This window comes from Chamaea fasciata, unplaced genomic scaffold, assembly GCF_029207755.1.
Source record: "Chamaea fasciata isolate MVZ Bird 193981 ecotype frontalis unplaced genomic scaffold, bChaFas1.0.hap1 SCAF_13, whole genome shotgun sequence".
In the NCBI taxonomy this organism is placed as follows: domain Eukaryota; kingdom Metazoa; phylum Chordata; class Aves; order Passeriformes; family Sylviidae; genus Chamaea; species Chamaea fasciata.
Genome location: NW_027094098.1, coordinates 12,590,387 through 12,612,168, shown reverse-complemented (window position 1 = coordinate 12,612,168; position 21,782 = coordinate 12,590,387). Strand labels below are relative to the sequence as shown.

Below are 21,782 nucleotides of genomic sequence, written 5' to 3'. Positions count from 1 at the left end.
TTATTAATTATAGTTTACCCTAAGCAGATGTTAACAAACCTATTTAAACCTGTAATCTGCTGCTGGCCTCCTGTTCTCATCCATCGTGGCGTTTCCCTGATCAGCTAATTCTGCCCTGATTAGCATTTCAGAAATTGAGGGGTTTTGTCAAACAGCTTCAGGAGCTGCTTTGGAATACCCCCTTGGGTGGCTGGTTTTTGTGAGCTGCAGATTACAAAGGATGATTTCCCAGCCTACTCCATTATATTTATTCTTGCTTTGATTCGACATAAGAAGGACTCATGACATTGAAATGCTCCTCATTGCTGGACCTCACACAGTTTCTCTGCCCCTGCTTGGATGGTCTCAGCCTTGCTCATTATCCTGCTGCTATCTCAGCAACAGCTCCTCACTCCATGTCCTCCTTCCTTGGCAGGGCAGTCCCTGCTTCTCTGGGTGAAAAACCTCTCTAAAGAGGCAAAGAAGAGGTTTATCTGTCTTGTCTGTCCTGTATCTCCCCAGCTTTTCCCTCTTGTGGAAGGGGGAAAGGATGTGGTTCCATGCCTGGAGAAGTTTTCTCAAAACTGATGGTTTGTTTCCTCATAAAAATGGGGGAGGGAATTCATTTAAGTTATTTTCAAGTTGTTAAATTGTTGTTTCTCATTAAAATTCGGGGGAAAAATAAAATCACTTAAAATTCCTGCTGGATGAAAATTTTGGTGTAACTTAATTTAGTGCAGGTTTTATTTTCTTTGTGGAGAAAGAGAGTTCTTTTTTCTCCCTGGCCATATTTTGTGTGGTGCTTCCCCAAAGGCACGTTCTTTCCTTGGACTTGCAAATATGGACTTCTTCCTTTCTCATCCCTAAGAATATGGAATACTTCATCCCTGTCTTCATCTTCTTATGCTCTCCTTCTGCCAATATAAGAGTATTTTATGTCTCTGAATATACCATGTGCTGCTTTCCCACACCTCCTGCTAAGAGTTGCTTGTGGCAGTTCTCCTTGGAAAATATATTCTTATCACCAAGAAGAACTTCTTTTCCCAGAGTTATCAAGATTCTTTTAATATATATTGGTTGTGCTCCCTCTCTCCAGCAGTAGCAAGAGGAGGTTTATTTGCTTGACTCAGTTTGGAACAATATAGAGGTCAATGTTCCCAGCAGCTGAGTTACCAATGGAGGAGTCTGTGTAGTGCTATTTTTAACTTGAAGCTTGTCTTCATTTTACTTCTCTGAGATGAAGGTCCTGTGATGATAGAAGATTTTTGATAAATAGACACAGTGGGATTGATCCCAGTTTCTTTACAATTTGGATAGATTGAACTAGAAAATAATTCCCTGTGAAAAGGGCCTTGATGTGTCTCGAAAATATTCAAAGAATAGCTTCTGAAGTGCCTAAACACCATTTGGAAAAAAACATATAGGTAGAAGTTTTCAGGAGAGCTTAACGCAGATGAAACAGGGTTTTCAGAACTGATTGGCAATAACACAGGTGGCTAATTTCTTTGAAGTGTGCTGAACGTTGAAGTGCTTTGAAAATTTGACAAGACGTGTTGATGTCAGTTGCTGCTCATTGCTGAGTTTAGAAATTTGACTTTAAATTTGGATGCTGGATGATCTGGCTTAAGAGCAATGGCTACCTAAAAAGCAAATAAACAGACTTATTTTTGCTTTCTTTTCCAACGAGACGCCCAAAGGAAAGCTCTTAAGTGAGCATTTCTAATTTCTTGATTTGTCATTTGATTTTCAGAATACCACTTTTCTTGCTAGTTGTCACTTTGCACACTCTAACTTCTAAAATAGAGGCTAGTTCTGTTCATGTTGTTTAGCAAATTCTGATGTAGTAGGAATGGCAATGGCATCCACTCCCTGTGAGCACGATTTTCACATCAGGTTCCTCCACTGTCTAAATTTGAAGCTAAAATTCAGTTTTATTTTTATGTTTACAACCTGAACCACGAGGTTTTGTATTTATTGCATTCTTAATCTGCTGAGATGCCAAGAGACTGCCATGATATGATTCACACAACTGGGGTTTTGCTTATTTGACTATATCAAAATAATAGCAACAAAAACCAAGTTCATCCCTGATGCACCTCCTGGAAGCAGGGACTGTTCTGCTGAGGAGTAAATAGAGCTCATTTGGAGCATCCCTATGCAGGTGCTGCTGCTCCTTATTAGAGAATCAGAATTGCTGAACCCAGAACACCACCCCAGGAGCATTACCCTTCACCTTCTAGAAATGTGCCCTCATGTAAAAATGCTTGTCTGCAGGTGGTATTCTGGCACCTGCCTGTAGGGAAGCATTGAGCTTCTGATGCTGGGGAGAGGAACAAGTAGTTGGCACCTCTAAAATTCAGGCCTTTGCTCCTGGTGAGCTGAAAGAAAACCAAAGACTGCAGACTGATCTGGGGAGCTTCAGACTCTCAGAGATGACAGAAGGTTTGAGGGGAGCTTTGGATCAAGTCCAGTCTTAGCTGACCTGAATTTGCTTATTCCTAGGAAGTACATATCGCTCTCTGAACATCCCTTGTTAGGAGTGCAGACTCCATTTCTGGAGCAGCAGCTTCACACTGTACAACTAGCACCTTTTTTTTTTTTTAATGTGTAACTGGCCTGAAAGTTGGAGTACCCAACTCTGCTAATTATATGAAACTCTTTAATGTGATGCTGGAGGTGTTAAACAATCGTACCTGCATTAAATATTCTGTGCTTATGCAAACGTGGCACACAGATTGCAAGTTCTAAAATTTATCAGGCAGACTAATTATTTAAATGTGAGCTATAGGTTACATAAATAAATAGCTCTCCCTCAGTAAATGGTAAGGTGTCATGGTGTTAACCACGTGGCTTGTAGCAGAGTAGAATTAATGTTAACACTTCTGTAGCTTTCTTTCTCTGATTACTAATTCTTTCGATGTTGGTAGATGAACTGAATTTATGAAAGTTTTGCCTGCCCTCTAGGTCCCTATTTTGTATTCCTTGTGCATTGCAGCTTGCTTTTGACTCTGGCAGCAGTGTTGGATACTAAAACCATGGATAGCTCAGGCTGCCTGCTCAGCATGTGAGGCAGATCCAGACCAAACTGGGAGCTTTACTGGGGCAAGATCTCCACTCCCCCAGCTCCTGCAGCCTGGTCCTCCAGCTACAGAAGCAATCCAATTAAAATTAGCGGCATTTATATCTTAGAGCAATGACACAGAATTGCACGTATGCCAAAAAATAGAGATCACTCTGGTAATGAATCAAGAGTTTGCTGTGATGGGCTCCTGACGTTTTGGTGTTATGCATGTGCTGCAGAAAAGGTGCATTTGTGTTCACAGAGGCACAAAGTGATAATACATTGCCTGCAACTTTTGAGAATGGTTTTTGAGTGCAGAGTTATGAAAGCTCCAGAAAATCCTATATGAGAAAAGCAGCTCTAGCTAGTCAGAGGGAGTTTCATTAAAGTTTCTTGCTGTTATTAGTTTTAAATTCACTTATGTCTCCTTCAGTTTCATTTCCGGAGGCACCTGCTCTGGTGGTTTTCTGGCAGAAACACTGCAGAGGGTGGGGGAGTGTTAAATGACAGGTTGCATATTCCTCCTTGGTCTCCTAGAATTGCCTTTTTTTCCCCCTCCGGTCATGCTAATTTACGCACAGCTTTCATAATGAAACTTGAGCAGGCATCCTTCCCCATCTGCCCCAATTCCCAGTCCTTTCCCGCTGCACCAGCCGAGTTGCCTGCTTTCACAGAAGCGGAAAGCGGGTGAGTGTTTCACACCTCACCCAAGGGGAGTCTGTGGGTCTGATCCTGACACCTTCAATAGCTGTTCTGGCAGAGCACAGGGAAGGAGCTGAGGATTGTGCTCAGCCATTCGCAGGCTCCCAGCCCAGGCAGCGCTGTGCTCTCCTGCATGGCAGGGAGCCTCCTGCCCACCCGTTTCATGGTGGATTTAGGAGGAAGATCGCGGTTTCATGGCAGTCATTCAGCAGCAATGCCTTGTGTTGCCGCGTCTCCGGAGGAAGCAATCGGATCAACTCCGTCAGTGCGAGGGATTAAAAGAAGCCAGATGCTCTCTTAATGGACAAACATACGGTTGAAGTTGCAAACTTGGCCTTTTGGGGGAATTGAAAGCAGTTTAGTTCGGGTTCAGCTGAAAGGGTTGGTAAAGAAATTGCCTGCGAGTGTCAAACCAGGCTGACGGTGCGCCCCCCCGGAGCTCGCAGCTGCTGCGGAGGCGCCGGGCAGAGTTACCCTGCCGGGGGTGCGGGGCCTGCGCTGCCCCTCGGCCCTGAGCCGCATTCCGGCGGCTCCTGAGCAGCATCTCCCGAGACCAGCCCTCAGACCGGTGCAGGCAGGGCACGTCTGTCCCGTGCGAGGCCTCTGCAGCCCGAGGCAAGCTCTGCAGCGCTGCTGTTGGCTCCTCACCCCCGCCAGCCGGGCTGGGAGCGTGGTGGGGGCAGCGTTCGGTCACCTTAGCAACCTCCGGCCATCGCTTCTGGAGAACGCACTGCACCAGGTTTAGGCCTGCCAAGCACCTTCCAGCCCCCAGAGGAAAGGGAAAGGAGTCAGGTTGTGAGCCCGAGTTACAATCTGCTCACAGCTCTGATCCCAGGGCAGCAGATCAGCATTCAAGGCTGGTGGTGGAACTGTGCTGCAACCCCTCACTGGTAACCTGTGTTCAGTGAAAATCCAGGCTGCTCTGCTAGTCTTTTCCTAGTCCATGGAAAGGGAACAGACAATAATAGTGACTGCAGCTCCTTCTGTTTCCATTTTATTCTGTGAGCAGCCACTGGTGAATCGTGAGACTGCTGTTAGGGTACAGTTTTAAGTCCTGAATAAAGTTACACTGTTTAGATTTATTTAAATTCCGTTCTTCCCCCTTCCTCCCTCCCTCTCGCCCTTCCTTCCTTCCTTCCTCCTTCCTTCCTCCCTCCCTCTTTCCCTTTCCCTCCCTCCCTTTTGTTTTCTCAGCAGTTTGTATATCATCAAGGTGTTGAGCTGCAAGCACAGAAGGCCGTGCAAATAAGACCAAGGCAGATGCACAAGTTTTACACACTTTAATTAAGTTGTGGGGCTTCAGAGGAATTTGGCTCCAGTTTCTGACGCTTCCAAGCCCTGTCTTCTGTTCCAGTGCGGTTGTTAAATTGTGCAGAAATGGATCGTGACCTAACTTTCATGCCAGTTGATCTGGCTGTAGCTGTTTTTGTGTAACTAATTTAAAAAGATTGATTGTTGGTTAATTACATTAATGAACTGAACCAACATGGGCACAGACCAGAGCTCAGCAGTCTCCTAAATAGTCATTAAGAATAGACATCTATCTTTTTACCTGCTTGTACAGCCTCCTGTTGGGTGGCAGAGTGTGCGGAATCGTAATTTTGAAGGTTAAATGACTTAGGGACGTAATCACAGGCTGTTCACCTCTGCTCCCCCTCTGCCCATATGGCCCTGCTCGTCACAGTCAAAGTCCATTTGGACAAAGTGTCTGTTGAAAGGTCTCCAGGACAGCAAGTCTGGTGGTTTCAGCTGGCTCCCTGGCAAATGCCAGCATGCATTACAAATCTACCAAAGTTCCCTGTTGAAAGGAATCTGTGGATTTAAACAATTTTGAAATAACTTCTTTCCCAATTAGGGTAATTCATGTTTGTCAAGGTGAAAGTGTACTAAGCAGAACAGTTCACTCTTCTCTCTAGCCAACTCATGAATATGAAGAAAATCGAATCAATAGTACATTTCTGTAATTAAATTGGTAAGTTGAAATGATGGAGTTCTTGTTTTAGCAAGTGGTCAATGGAAGATGCATTTCTGTGTGTTTATCAGTGTTGGCCTTGTAGCCATTCACCACGCTTAGGTGGGAGCTGTGCAAATGTTGCCTGGCACACAAGGGCTTACAAAAGTACTTTAAGAAGTTAATAAAATGTTTGAGAGAGGGATATTGGTACATTTTCTAACCTAACTTGAAAATATTACACAGTGAATAAAGGCATTTTATTTGCACTCCATTGGTGAAGTTTGGTGAAGTTTGTGGACTTACTATTATATATCCTTTGCCATTAGTTGCACATCTGTTTGCCAGATTTAGTCAAACCAGGAAGGACTTCAGCTGAAGTTAATAAATGTGTTCCCACTGGCTTGGGCAGAAAGAGAACTGAAACTGGGCTGGATATTATGAAAGATGGTGAGAAAAATCCTAGTTATTTGGGAAATCAAGAATGACAGTACTTCTGCACTGGTAGCCTGGGAGAAGATGTTGGTCTGTCTATGTCTGAGAGGTTGTTGTCAGAATCTTCAAAGGTGTCGGTGTTCTGCAAAGCCTGATCCAACAGTTTCTGGAATCAAGGAGTTGTAGGGATTTCAGTCCCCTTTGGGTGATGTTATAGGTGCCCTATGAAGTCTGATTTTCAGGGAGGCTGTTTTGTATCCCAAATTCAACACTGAGTGGGGGAAGTAAGTCAAAGAACAATGGGATTGACCTGCAGTCATATGCTACAGGCTGAAAATCTGCTTTCTTCATTTTCAGCTCCCTCATTGATATTTCATTAAAATAGTTTGAGGTGACAAGGGAGGAGACTTAATGCTGGGTGGTTTTTGGAGACTGGCACTGCTTCCCCATTGTCCCAGAGGTTTCTGTGGACTTTTGAGGGGTGAGCACCTGAGTGGTTGCACAAGGGATTTCAGGCATTGGTTCATGATACCTTAAAAATACTTCAAATGACAGGCAAAGAAGTTGTGAAATTACACATATGCAAATAGCATTAAATTATGGTTTTATGTAAGATCTTATGTTTCAAGCTAATTGAAAGACAGAGGCCACTGCTGCAGGAGAAAAATATGAAAAGAAAACTATACTGAAACATAAAAGTGTTTCTGATCAAGTAAAATTCTGTTTCTGTTGAATGTTTTATTTTGTTCCAGTCACATAAATTACCATCTTTGAAATACTAAAACTCCCACAATCAGCTTTTTATAACAGAAAATAATTTACATTTAAAAGGTTTAACTGAAGCAGCTAAACCTTAGTGATGAATGTGCACATTCGGCAATAAAACAGGGAAACAGCCCATGTTTTGGAACCCATAGCTGCTATATATAATTTTAATATTTTAAAGAACTAAATACAGTCTAGTGAGTGCTACAGGTATGCACTGAGATATTTGCTAGTTCCTGGGAAATGTATTCCTAAGGATATAAAATACTGACACAGAGCCTTGGAAATCTCCTTTAGCACTGATGGATTCTGTGATGAGAAGCAGCGTGGCTTGAATGCATTTCATCCTCCACAGAAACTTATGAACTTGGTCACATTGCCATCATCAGAAACCATTTCTTTCTCAATGCAGTAGCACCTCTCTTCCATCTTGTGCTAGGCTGATCCTGGCTGAACACCAAATACCCACCGAAGTCACTCTACCAATCCCCATCCTCAACTGGACAGGGGAGAGAAAATACATCAAAAGGCTCGTAGGTAGAGATAAGGATGGGGAGAGATCAGTCACCATTTACTGTCATCAGCAAAACAGACATGACTTTGGGAAATTCATTTAATTTATTACCAATCAAACCAGAGTAGGGCAATGAAAAATAAAACCAAATCTTAAAACTACCTTCCCTTTACGCCTCCCTTCTCCTCGGACTTGAGTGCACTCCTGATTTTCCCTCCCTCCTCCCTCCCAGGGGCACGTGAGGATGGGGAATGGGGGCTGTGGTAAATTCATCCTAATTGTCTCTGCTGCTCCTTCCCCCACCAGGCAGGACATTTTGTGCTGCTTCCCTGCTCCAGTGTGGGATTCCTTCCCACAGGAGACCAGGGAACCTGCTCCAGCATGGGCTTCCCATGAGATGTCAGCCTTCTTTGGGCATCCCCTGTCCCACGGTGATCCTCCATGGGCTGCAGGGTCACAGCTCCCTCACCATGTTTTGCACCAGGGGCTGCAGCAGCTCCTGGCCCTCCTGCTCTGACCTTGGTGTCTGCAGGGCCGTTTCTCTCACGTCTCACTTCTCTCTCTGGCTGTTGTTGCTTTTGCACAGGGCTTTTCCCCACTCCTTAAATCTGTTTTCCCAGAGGCCCAACCCGTGCTGTTGATGGGTTCAGCCTTGGCCAGCGGTAGATTCATCCTGGAGCTGCAGGAATTGGCTCCACTGGACGTGAGGGAAGCTTCTGGCAGCTTCTCACAGAAGCCACCCCTGTAGCCCCCTGCTACCAAAACCTGGCCACACAAACCCAGTACACATCTTTAAATAATGAAAGAGGAGACAGAGACAGTTTTTTCATTCTGCAGAAACCTTGTCATCATCCTAGAAGAGATTGCAGCAGTTGTCTAAAAGGACCACAAAATAGCCACAGAAATTAGAGATAATGATTTCCCTCTCTTCCCCCTGTCACATACATTTCTGATTTATCTTCTCTTCTTCTCTCCTACCCCTGCATTAAAGGGGGAGTGGGCCATTGCTGCTATAATGCTCTTATTCCCTGCTAGAGCAAAGATATATTTCAGTTTTATGCTCTCCTCAAATATACTCAGACATATGGAAGAAATATCTTACAGGTGTTTGTATTCTCGCAGAGGCTCCAGAGAATTGAAAACCCTCTGTATTCCAACAATAATCTTTCCCTTGACCTAGTGTGCTTTATATCTCATGTGGGAGACTGAATCCTGCCATTACTGGAGTCAGTGAGAAAATGGGTGGAAGTTTGAGCAAAATGGGGATGAGACCCTGGGTGTCAATTGTGGGGCTGCAGGGCCCCATTGTGGGAGAAGCTGAGCACAGCCCTGTGCAGAACTCGGCCCCCTCTGACAGAGCCAGATGTTCCTTGACATCTACAAGATTTGCCTGGGGGATTTGGTCCTTCCTCTTATTAATATCAGAAAGTAAATTAGCTTTATATTGCCCTTCATATCAGACCTTTCAGGGGTCTCCTATCCTTTTAAATTAGCCTGGGTCTCTGAGGGAAAAACCCAGTAAAAACACACCAGTGTGGTGATTAGTAAGCACATTTTATATAATTACAGTGTTGGCATCTCAGGGGGGAAATGAAAGTTTGTGCTGTCCCTTTAACAGGACAATTTGATAATCCTCTTAGCGTTTTCTCCTTTGGCTGATAATATTTCACACAATTTTACTTTGTAAAATATCCCTAAAGGGAGGCTTAAGCAATAATGCACAGATTATGGAAATGACTCTCATTAAATATAGGCAGAGACTTCAGCAAAGCCATGAACTGCTTCGAAACATGTAACCCCCATTAGGAGCTTCATTTAAATGTTTATTCACAGAGCAGTAAATGTTTATTATAGAACGTTTTATTGAAACATAAATTAAAGAACCCTAATTATACATATCACAAGTGTTCAAACAATATGCATTTATCAAGACTTAACTAAAGATCAGAGGTGAGGGGAAATGCAGTTGTTCTTTCATTTGCATTTCAGCAACATCAAATTTGCGCAAAAATACCTGGGCAAAGTGACCCTGTGATGGAAGGCAAAGGCACAGGGCCTCCAGGCAGGTGCTCTCCAGCTATCCCTGAGTATGTACCACCTTCCAAAGTAACTTTAGAGGCACCTTCAGTGGTCATTCCCACCTGTAAAAAAGGCTGGGGACTGCCAGGGTTTCTGCAGAGTTGCTGCTCCTGCAGGTCTGCCCATCCTTCCCTGTGAGTGCTCTAGAGGGCATGAACAAGAAATAATGGCAGGTGATGGTCCTTGGCCTGACCTTCCAACCACCATGCATGGACCCTCATTCCTAGACTTGCAGACCAGCTTAGAGGTCAGGAAATACAAGTTCAAAGAATCAACCAACCTTTATTTCCAATTAGTTTATTCATTTGCTGCCTTTCAGAGGATCTCTTACTAGATGTTCAAGAGATGAACGTTCGGATCACCACTTCCAGCAAACAGGCTTATTACCCTCATTGTTGTGCCAGTTTTCTTGGGTTTGGGGCTGAAGGGGAGGGGTTGGCACTTTTCTTGCAAATGTTAAAGTTGCCTTCAACCATGGAAGTTAAAACTACAGATATCAAGTGGGTTAAAAAATATTTCTGTGCTTGCTTTCATGAGGTCTACATCCCTTTCCTAGCTCACCCACAGCTTATTTCTTTAAACTTCATAGCAGTTGACATATGCATTATTTATTGAGAATGCTGAATCTGCACATTTCTGAATCTACATGTTTAAAAATGTACTCTGCTGCAAGTCCCCCACTTGGTCTGGCTTCTGATACATCTGTAAATTCTCTTCATTGTGTTGCTTTCCAAAGTGCATGTTTTCTGCACTGAGCAAGTAGCTTGATACTTACTCTTCCAGAGGCAAATCCATGGCATAAGTGTTGGTAGGGATCCTTGCTAAGCATTAGTTTCTCTCCTAAGGGAAAGCACAGTGTGATGCAGATTTACACAAGTGTCAAAGGGCCCTCACATTGCAGCTTGGTAGCACATGGACAGCCTGTGTGACCTTCTCTCCCAAGACTTGTTCCAGTTTCTTGTTTTCTTTCTTTGCAGTATCTTTCTGAACAACATTTTTGATTCACAAAATTTTGACCACTGCCTTCCTTCTATCAATACTTTCAACCCTCCCTGTTTTCCAGTGGCTCTCGTAGTCCATGCTCACAACTGCTGTTTCTTCTGCTGCTGTCCTGGGCTTTCTGAGGCAGACGTGGATTTCCCTGTCCTTCCCTTGCAAGCATCAATCTGTTCCCCTGCACATCCTGCTCTCGAGCCTGGCAGTCTGTGCCACTCCTTCTCATCTGTATCACGTCCTTATGCTCCTCACCATAGCGGAAGAGCAAACCTCAGTTTTGTGTTTTAATAAACCAGGGCCAAAGATGCTACAAGAGTGTGTCAGGCCATGCAGCATCCCCGGGTTTGGAGCAATCCTCACCCCCAGCAGAGCAGAGCTGCCAGTTGGGTCTGCATCTGTGCAGCCTCGTGCACAAGGCTTTAGTAAAGCTGGAAAAGAAAGTGCTGATTCCTAGAAATGGGACAGTTTTGTAGGAAAGGAATGGTTTCAAGCAGTTTCCTGTCATGTTTTATTGTTTTATAAAAATTAGCTCCTTTAAAGTTATCTGTCTTTGACTAATTTATAACTCCTGAAATGGGAGGAAAAAAAAACAGTACTAATGCTGGCAATAATTTTGCAGGTTGTGAAAATTGAGTGTTTTAATTGTCCAAGGCCCTTTTCCTAATATTGGATAGGACTTTTAAAATATTTTTAGATTTGTTTCTTCATCTCAAACCAATTCAGGACTTGGAAAAACATCAAGAACTCATAAATACTCACTGAACAGAAACTGTTTTCCCAGGAAGATGTCTTTGCCTGGTTTTGCAGGTCAGGGGCTCTGGAAATGGGCTTTCAGTGCGTAGAAAGAGCAGTTGGACCAGGTGTGCCTGTGGCTGGTGACACGCTGGATTTTCAGGGGCAGCAGAGGGAGTGCTTTCTGCTAATGAGCTGTGGATATACCGGCAGGCTTTCCATGGAGTAACTCTGCAGCAGGGACAATTGAGCAGTTAATCAAGAATAGCAAACAAGGGCTCCATGGAAGCCCAGTTTACAGAGAGGACAAAATTGCCCTATTTTTCATGTGGCTATCTGTATTATGGTTGATTTTCTTTATTGCCCACTAACAGTCTTACTTGGAGAATGGTTATTAGTTTGGAATTTCCACAGTTAATCTGGTAGTTTAGAAGAAGCATTATCACAGCCTCCCATAGGAAGCCCCTGTCTCTGTAATGGACAGGGCACTTTGCAGCAAGTGAGGTCTCACCTGAAAACCACCATCCCTTTTCCCAGAGAATGGGCTGGTGAGTGTCTCCTGGCCAGCTGGTCTTGCTGCCTGGAGCTGCTGATTTTCTTCCTGCCCTTCCTCCTGCCTGGACACAACCACAGAAGATCATGGCTTTTCCTGTCCTGCTGCAGCATGAGACCGTGGAAACCCACAACTGCCAAGCTTTGACTGTAGAAAGAATGAAAAGGAATGAGGGAAAGGATTAAGCTGCTGAAAAGCATCTGGTTTTGCTGCGTGAAGGCACAGCTCAGCCATGTTCTGCTTTTGCAGATTGAAGGGGAACAGGCCTTCCTCTGCCAACGTTTTGGCAGCACCCCTGTCCTCAGGGTTGTGTGACCCTTTTCCAGCTTTTATGTATTCATCTGTAAGAACACTTATTGCTAATAGACCCTGGGTGCTGAGCAGCTCATGTACAGACTATTATCTCCCTTTCAACTGGAAGCTCAGCTTTGTTGCTCTGCTAACCAGCACAGCAGCTGAGTGAACACAACATAATGTCCGTGAATTATTTGCAGGCAACGCCCATGTCCTCCCCAGTGGTGTGTGGCAGGGTCATCTTCTCTTCACTATTCTGGTCTACCTGGAAAATCTCTTTCAGTGTCTATTTTTGTCTAGTATTTTCATTTTAAATCCAGTGCAGTGGTGACACGTTGGTTATTTGACCATAATTCAGTATATAAAACCAGCCATACCCAGGAACATTGCTTTCTGCATGGCCTTGAGTGCTGAAGTAAAACTCACCTGACCTGAGTGCTTGTTTCTCCAACCACACATGCTCCAGGTCTTTTGGCTGAGCCTTTCTGGGCATTTTGCAGCCCTGGTTCGCTGGAGAGCAGCTTTAGTTGTGTAATCCCACAAATGCCTGTGATGCAGCCAGATTTTGGCAACGGTGGGATGAGCATGCTCCAGAGTGCCCATGAGCAGCCCAGTGCTCCCACAGTCCTGACTGGAACGCCGTGGAGCTCGTCAGAGCATCCTCTTGCTGCACTGGGAGGCCAGAGGCATCACACCCAGGCTGTGGCTCATTAGTTCCCCGTGGCACTACAGATTTGTTCCTTACAGTACATTTTCTAATGCTCTTAATTCTGGATATAATGGTCTTGAAAAAACTTCTCTTATGAATGATTTTTGTATCACCTGATATTTCTCACCATTAGGGGTTTCTCAAACAGAGATTTTATTTACAGTGTGAAGCAGAGGGTGCTGCAGTTCTTACCCTAGAAAACTGTCAGTCTAATGATTTTAATTTTGAAGATCCTATAAAATTTAGCTCCCACAGCCTCCCTAGCTATTGCTGTTGTAGATATTCCTGACTGGAAATCTTGTCCCCAGTATCAGAAGTAACTAGCAGGGCTCAGGCATCTTTAACTCACACAGTGCCCCCCACCTGGGGACTTCTGCTGCATCCTCATGTTGTCTCTGTTGTCACATCCAGCGTGTCAGTGTCCTGCTTCCTCCATCAGTGCCTGACGAGCAGGGAACGGAGCTGAGCAACGCAAGCGTGCGCCTGCATTTTTCTAGCCTGATGTGTGTGATATTGATTGGTCCATTAATGTAAATGTCTTGGCTGTTGTGTGTTGCTTTCCTTGCTTATTAATCAAAATAATGCAAAATGAGTGGAAAGCAATTTTTTAGGAAAAAAATGAAATACCATCAATAGTGATTGAATACAGCCTGCTGGAATGTGATGGGGTTGTCTGCCACCCACCAGGCATGAGGGTCCCCAAAAAAACTGTGGGAAAAAAATTGAAATGCTTTATTTTGACAATTTTGGTCAATGTTTAGATGTTTTCTGTTCAAGCAGTGTTTTGATGGAAGATTTGCCTAAATCTCTTTGTTTCGTAAAAAAAAATTTAAAAAAAAGCATCCCAGTGTTTTGTTTGCATCTGATGTATTTCAGTCAATTGCAAATGTTTTTTCAGATGTGTGGGGTTTTTGTTTTGCTTGGAAAACAAATGGAAGGAAACAACTTTAATTTGTGGGCACCTTGAAGTTATTTTTGCTACTGCCATTTAGGGAGACCTCCCTGTATCCATCAGTGGATGCGAAAGACTGAGACATAAACAAAAACTCTGGGATGTGAATATTCCCACTGAACCAATTCACAGGTTGGAAATTGAGCTGGTGCTTAAGTGCCTCAGTGCATTGAGGCTTTAGCAGTAACAAATAGTACTAAAGAGTAAAAATGATCAATTAAAGATCTCCTAATGAATCAAAGTATCAGGCACTCTGAGCTGAGAAGACCAGAAGCTGAAAGGCAGATTAGAGAAGGTGTAAAATCTCACTGTTCACTGTTTCTGACTATGTGGTGGCCACCGCTCTGCACTGCTTGTATTTCTTGGTAAAACTGAAGAGAAGGGAAATACATGAGACACTGTTGCTGATCCTCTTTGTTTCTGTTATACAAACAGTGGGGAGAACCCAGATATTTATTTCCTTTCCATACACAGAATTTAAAAAAAAAAAAAAAAAAAAAAGGGATGACTGGAAAAAATTACTCTCTTTTAAATTGACTGTTGTTACCCCAAACCTTGGGAATATTCATTTGTTTTGTGATACAGTTGATGGATTCTGCTGTGCAGTCTGGCAGTGTGTGAGAACATAGTGCATGTAGTAAAGGTGACTAACCCCTGAGAATGTCCCCACTGATGCCAAGTGGCCCATATGCTGTCATAAAACCTTTTTCTTCTTCTTCTTTTTTTTTTTTTCACGCTGATCATAAGAGCCCATTTTGGGTAGGAGATCACATTAGGCTCATTCATTACCTACTGTGCTGGTCTGTGCATCTGCAGTGCAGCATCTCTGCACTGAGCTTTGGACTACATCCCTGTGTGTTTTCTGATACTCCAGATCGTCTGTCACGGGTATACAGATCTTCTCCTGAGTGCGTCCTGGAGCATTCTGCACCAGAGATAAAAATTGAGCTTAAAGGTGGCTACACTTCTGGGGAATATGGTTGTTGATAACTGATATTAGATTTTATATATATCTTCAAGAGAAATTCCTGCAAATTACTACTTGTAGCAAAGCTATCATTCCTTGTAGCAGAAGAGAAGGAAACTGACTGGCAGATGAACTGGCTCTATTCTTATGAATAAATTTAAAATCTAATGAGAGCAACAGGTATGAGACTGTAGTAGAATTTTACAGTATTCCTGCAAACTTTAATCTACACTTTTATTTTTTCTTGAAAATCTGTCCAAAAGCAAAATTTCAGGCCTAGCGCTACTGAAGACCATCTTTAAAGTTGCTTTGTGATTTTGAGCAATACATCATACGAGCAGTGATGTTCAGATGATACATTGCACTAATACATCACAGGAGCACTTTCGCTCTTATGATATATTAGTATAATACACTATCAGAACACTATCACTGATATATTACTCAAAAACACAGTTTCTGACCCTCAAGATTCACCCTCGTCTCTAGTCTGAATGCACTGAAAGCTGTGGATAATGATAAGAAATCACATATTCAGTTTCTCTAGGGTAAAGCTGAGAAAAAGAAATAGTGTGGTATTGGGAATATTTCATTAACTGAAACATCCTTGTGTTTTCATTATATTCACTGAGCAAATGTTATTATGGGTAGAAGCTAACACAATATAGGTGTGTTTGAATTTTCTTACAAATATCCTAAGAAAACCTTTTTTGATTTCATATTTCATTATAGACTTAAACCATGTTTTGAGAATATTTTGATGAGGTGCAGGAGTTTCAGCTGATTTCTACCTCATCAAATTGAATCAGGTGCAAGCTATCTAAATTCTATGCAAACCATTTGGTGCTGTTTCTGATACAGTCTTTTTTTTTTTAAAGAAAAGGATTTATGTACCGTCTAAAAAGTTCTGAAGATGCATAAATGTGATCTATCACTCAGATTATTTGCTGCCTTTCCTCACTGAGGTGTTGGGGTGTTTTTTCTCTGAAGAATTATTCTCAGTTGTTGTTTTTCTTTACTCAAGAGTGGAAGACAAAGGGAAAAAGAGAAAAGAATGCTTTGCCATGTTGTTAGTAGCTGAACTTACTGCGGGAAAATATTTTTCCCAGTAGAGTTTGGTCTTGAGGATCTTGCTTTATGGTATGAGGAAAGTGTCAGGGAAAAGAAAAAAAAAATGGTAATAGTAATAACACAACATTAAGGTGCCAAGTCATATATTTGTGTTCTTGCCCATAGTTTTGTTTGTTTTCCCCAGACCACTTCAGCACTTTTGATGAAAACACATCACCATTCCCCTCCTTCCCAAGCTGGGTAACCCAACGCTGCCGGTGCAGCTCAGTCCTCAGCTCTGCTACCCCATTGACAATGGTCCTGTGCCAGGAGAGGGACATGCTTCAGGCTCTGCCAAACTGGGCTCATAGTCCTTGTGCCTCACAGATTTTGGGCCACCTGGCACTCTGTCCCCGCAGGTGTGTCCCCAGCATGGGTCCTGTGCCCCCACAGGCTTCAGTTTGTTGTATAAGGGCTACAGCCTCCAGGGAGGAAAGGAAACATTAAAGTCTTTTTAACCTTGTGAGAGGCATTCTTCTGTCAGCCTTTCTACCCACGTGCTGTCCATGGTGTGGCAGCAGCTCCTCTGTCCCCAGACAGGGGCCCTGAGCCCAGGCTGCCCACACGAGCTCTGCACCACATCCCACCCCCAGCACCTTTCTCTTCCCGTCTATTCCAAAGACACAACACTCAGCTCCAAGGGACATTGTTATTTCAAAGCTGTGGCTAAATATGTCTCTGACTGACAACTATGAATAATTCCACAGAGCCCCTAAACTTCCAGGCATTTCACTCTGAAGCTCATATAATACACCAGGGCTGCTCTCTCATGTTTTTCATCTTTTATATTCTCCAAAGAGTTGAGATACAGTTATGGAACAGGTTAATGTATTTTCCTCTGAAAATAATGCTGTGGGAGCCTGTGCACGGTTACTTGTGTGTGTTGAGAATAATGCTGACAGTTCAGAAAAGAAAGTCATGAACTTGATAATCACCATTATTTTGTTTCACGTTTTCAGCATGTCCATGTCCATGTGCTGCCAAGGAGGGCTGGAGACTTCAGCAGGAATGATGATGTCTACGAGGAGGTAAGAGTTACACTCCATTTCTTCTTCAGAGTTGGTTTAGCTGTTAGTAAATTGCCCTAATCTTCCAGGCCCTCCCATGAGTGAAGGGATGTGATCTCTGCATTTTTATTCTTGCAAAGATCCTGTGACAGCGCCAAGATCGATACTGGGATCTCCTTGTGAGCTCACTCTCTGAGGGAGGATACAGTTGACACCTTCGGTACTTCATTCTGTCACTGCAGACGGGATGTATCTCTACAAATAGTTGTGTTCTCTTATTTTGAGGGCACAGGGAAAATGGGTGACCACATGGCCAACCTGGCATGCAGGGAGGGTGTTCCAGGCCGGCTGCTTGCCTGGGGTGCCAAACCTCCCCCTTCCAACCAGAGAAAACACCGGCAGCTTGTTACAACTCAGTCACAAATTACCTTCTGGCCTGATTTTGTAGGGCTCTGCTCAGCTCTGGACAAATCACATTGTAGCCCCAAAGATGGAAATTAAAGACCAACTCTGCATATGGATGGAATATCTGCATGCGTGCAGACTGTGCAGCAGAGCTCGGCTCATGAGCTGTTCCAGTGTGACTGAATCACTGGCTTTTGTTTAAATGAACAATTGTACTGGCATTAACAAAAAGTTTTCCCCAGTTTGACAGCTGTCACAATGGTTCTATGAAAAAATCTCACTATTGTTAAATTTACGGCTTGTTCTTCGTGGGTTTGGTAGGATCTTCTATCTGAAATATGACATCTCCTTCTCTTTCTGAAAGTAATTAATATAAACTTGTTCAGTGCTACTGCAATACCATCTGCTTGAAAGAGACATCATGACATTTTCTGCTTTTGTATTTTTCCTTTGTGATAACTACGTGATGACAAGTCCCCACTTACAAAAATGGTGGTGTGTTTTAAAGTTTTTCAATTACTTAAATATGCAAAAGTGGAGAAGAAAGGATATTACTGACAAGTTATATGAAGTGTAGTGCCTGAAAACCCCACTAATAAGGGTAAAACCTTAAAGAGACTGCTGAGCAAGGAGATCCAATGGAAATAAATGATGACAATCTGTGCTGGTGTGGTGGTTAAAAGCAGTTGCATGAGACGAAAGTTAACACCGAAAGGGTTGTGAGGCACTGGAAAATGCTGTTCAGAGAAGTGGTGAAGTCACCAGCCCTGGAGGTATTTAAAGATGTGTAGGTGGGTCTCTCAGGGATGTGGGTTAGTGATGGGCTTGGCAGTGCTGGGTTAGTGGCTGGGTTCAGTGATCTTACAGGTGTTTTCGACCTAAATGATTGTATGGTTCTGGGATCTTTTCCTTTTCACATGTGTTAAAGGGGTTTCAGATGCTGCATCAACCCATCAAATCTCTTTCCATTTCTGTCATATTTAAAATTCCATTTGTTTCTTTTTTAACACAATTATTTCTCCCTTGTTATAACTAAAAAGAAACAGGCAAAACTCTAATGAACTAGACTATATATTTAGTGTTGTTAGATGCAAAAGGGTGGCAAATTGGGGAAGAATTTCTTTTTTATTTTATCATTTCCAATTACAGCAATTGTAGGTGTTGCTTTTAGCAAACAGGAAGCATAAATATTTAGACATAGATGTGATAATGGATCTTTTAGCAGAAGAATGTATAGCCTCAGAGTCTAACTAGCTATTCTTGAACACCACAGAACTAACACGCTTTTGTACAGACTGTAGCTGAAGAAAGGTTTAATTTTTTTAGGATGCCAGGGAAACAAAAATACATTTGCTGCCATAAAAAGTTTGGTGCTGAGTTCTGTCACTGGATTGAGCATGGAGGGACTTAAGCAATTTGCTAGCATAAGTGAATAAAGCTATTTTGAAAAATGAAAAAAGGACAAATTATTGAAAATACAGCTGACTTTGGAAATAATTTGGAGCTTATGTCAGTACAGCAAAAGCATTTTGATATAATGCATCTCTGTGTAATGTCAGCAAGTCATATCCTTTTGACAAGAAGATGCTTTAAAAGATTTAGGAAGACATGTAGATCATGGTGGGGCAACAGGCTGGAAATCGACGAGGGATAAAGTACCATTAGGTGAGATGTGGGTGCTGGAGAGAGTTTAAATCTATTTTTCATGAAATTTGTACTTTAAAAATCCAAAACCTGTTCATAAATGCCATATCATTTCCATGTATGTGAGTGATAGATGGAGTTGTAGTTTAGGCAGCAAAGACCACCTTCCAAAATCATCCCAATGGGCTTTTCCTTGTAAATTGTGACATGGAGGCTGATCAGCCTCCCTCAAACAGTTTGTGCAATTGTAAAGCACACCTAGGATAAATTGTGCATACTGCAGTGCCTGGTTTAACTACCACAGCTAAAAGTTTAACGGCAATTGGGAGCAATTTTCACAGACTCCAGGTCTCAGCTCTGGCTCAACATGTCTTTTGCAAACCCCTTTCTATCTGTAAATGCCTTTGAGCTCTCCAAGCTCTGCAGTTGTCATCTGTATATGCTCAGCAGATTGCTGATAAATCCCGCTGCTCTTAGTGTCTGACAGTGAAAGGAATGCCCAGATGCTGAGACATCAGTCCTCTTAGGAGACTTGTAGAGTTGAGACAGCCAGAAAGTACTTGCAGCCTCTCACTGTGTGCTTAATTTCTTCCATTTTGGAGTGACCACTCCTCTGATGGAAAAAGGCAGAAGAAAGCATATCAGGTTGTTCCCTGCTTAGTCTGTTTACTGGGCTCTGAGATCTTCAGGCTTTTGGCTATGAAGCTCTGACACAGCCCTGTCTAAAGCAGCTTTTAAGTGTAAGGAGTATAATTAAAGATAAGGTGTTTCGTAGCATTTGTATTTTAATCAGCTATCTGATGGACACAAATGTCTGCTGATTTCTGGATATATTTTTAGAACTGTAGTAGTGGAAAATTAATTGTAGAAGGAATAAAAGAGGGCCTGTCACTTATTTCACAGCACCTTCTCTAAGGCATTCCTTGGTAGAGTGTGTCACTTAATATTTTAGAATTTTTTACTTCGGTGCATGTGAAAGAAGTCACTGTGTGATTTTTTCCAAGATACAAGAGAATCACTACTAATAAAAAAAAAATCTGCATTTAATATTTTAGACGTATTTTCTCTGCATCTTTGTAGGGATATTTCTTGGAAGGGCATTTCCTGGGAAGTGTTACCTATCTACTCTCTGGGCTTACTGTAGTGGAAAGCTAAAGCTATAGTTTATCAGTTCTTGCACTTCTCTGCAATTATTTGAAGCCTAATCCTGCAAGTGTGCACGTGCCAAAGTTAAATTTGTCTTACAGGGTTTTTTATAGGATCAGGCCCTTCATCTTTTACTATTGCTAGAATACTTTTCTCATCTTCATCTTGAGTAGTTCTTATTCATTGATTCACTTTATTTCTTGGACAGCAGAACAATAGCAGCTAAATATTAGGAAAACTTTCCATTAGAATACCTCTTTATACCTCTGTGTTTTCTGTTTGGTCTGAAAGAGATTCTATTTCACATTTATTAATCAAGGAACTTAAAAGCCTCTTATCATGTAGTTATTTGCTTTGAAGTAGATGAGTTCTAGATGAGTTGCTGTTATAAGGGCGTGTCATAGTGACTGAATAGAATTTGGTATGAATTAACATCTTTTATTGTAGAAGAGCCCCCTGTGTTTTTGCACTCAGCACAAGCACTGCAGTTGTTGGAGGTCATTGTGTCCAAGACATTCAAGAACATTATCCTGAAAAGTCTCGGCACTTCCAGGCATCTGTGGGCAGCTCTCATTCAGTGGGTGTTTGAAAAGTCCACAGCACAGCCTGTCCCTGGTCTCCACTGAGTGGTTAGCCATTACTGCAATATAAATAACATTCATCATCCTTTAGGGTGGCAGGTAATAGCTGTACTGGGCCAGAGACGATGGGGCTTTCTCAGAAAGGAAGACTCAATCAAAACTCTGCACTCCTGTTATGAGTGCTGGCCTCAATAAGTTGATTTTGAGGCTGACAGATTTGGATGGGTAAGGGCAGCCTGGCCTCTCAGTGAAACCCTGAGTATCCCTGGCATGCCGAGGTGAGTTTTGTGGTGCACGCCCCTGTTCCTCCCCTGCTTCTGTGTTTCACTTAGTGCCTGCAGCCTCCTGTAACAGATGCAGCTGCCACAGCAATGCACATCCAGGGCTGTACACCCAGGGCAAGGAGTTCCCAGCCCCTCACCAGCCTTGCTCTCATGCCCATCTCATTTTACTGTGTGTCTGCAGTTCCCAACCTAGGCTGGAGAGCACTGGAAAAGGGGAAGGTGTGAGAGAGAGGTTAATCCAAACTCCTGTGTCCCCATCCTCCTCTGCCTGCCAGACCTGCATCATGGATCTCTTGTAATGAACCTGAGTGAAACTTCCTACTGCGAGTTCTTCAGTAATTTATGAGATTTTGTAAAAAGCCAGCAGAAGAATTCACTTCATGCTATCCTCCTTCCCCTCTGGCATTCAGGCAAGCAGCGAGAGAGTCACTTAGGAAAAGATACTTTGACTTAGTGATCTCATTCAGCATGTTATGTTAAATCATTTCAGCAAGAATACCTATTAGTAATCATTTCCAGTTCCAAGGAGGATGAAGGAGGCATTTTGGCATATGAGTCAAGAACCTGCTGGGCTGTTTCTTCAGGCTGGCAAAACAGGGGAACTGTGGTGAATTCGGAAGTTTAGTCAAACAAGCCTGAAGTTTAATTCTCCCTGAATGGTTTGACTGTGACATGCCATCACTCCGACCTGCAGACAGCATCCTGCCTGCTGCTGGGCACGGAGCCTGGCAGAGGGCTGGAAACCTGCACAGCTGCACTCAGCTGCTTAGGCTTAAAGGTAAGGTATGAAGTAAAATGATAAATAAGCCCTCATCCAGGTCCTGTGAGACAAAATGGAATGATGCCCAACAGCTCCTGTGAGCATCAGATTGAACTATTCATGAAAATTAATGGCATGCAGAGCTAATAGGCTGTT

The 21,782-nt window shown here is 42.9% G+C and overlaps 1 protein-coding gene across 5 annotated transcripts in view; it reads left to right on the top strand.

Moving 5' to 3' along the window:
* The window catches only part of FHIT (fragile histidine triad diadenosine triphosphatase), a 545,317-nt gene that overhangs the window by 442,990 nt on the left and 80,545 nt on the right, over positions 1-21,782 (top strand). For all 5 annotated transcript variants that reach the window (XM_066195604.1, XM_066195606.1, XM_066195601.1 and 2 more), the window contains one exon: positions 16,759-16,827. In XM_066195604.1, the coding sequence (XP_066051701.1) occupies positions 16,759-16,827 (69 nt within the window). The remainder of the gene's footprint in view (positions 1-16,758; positions 16,828-21,782) is intronic.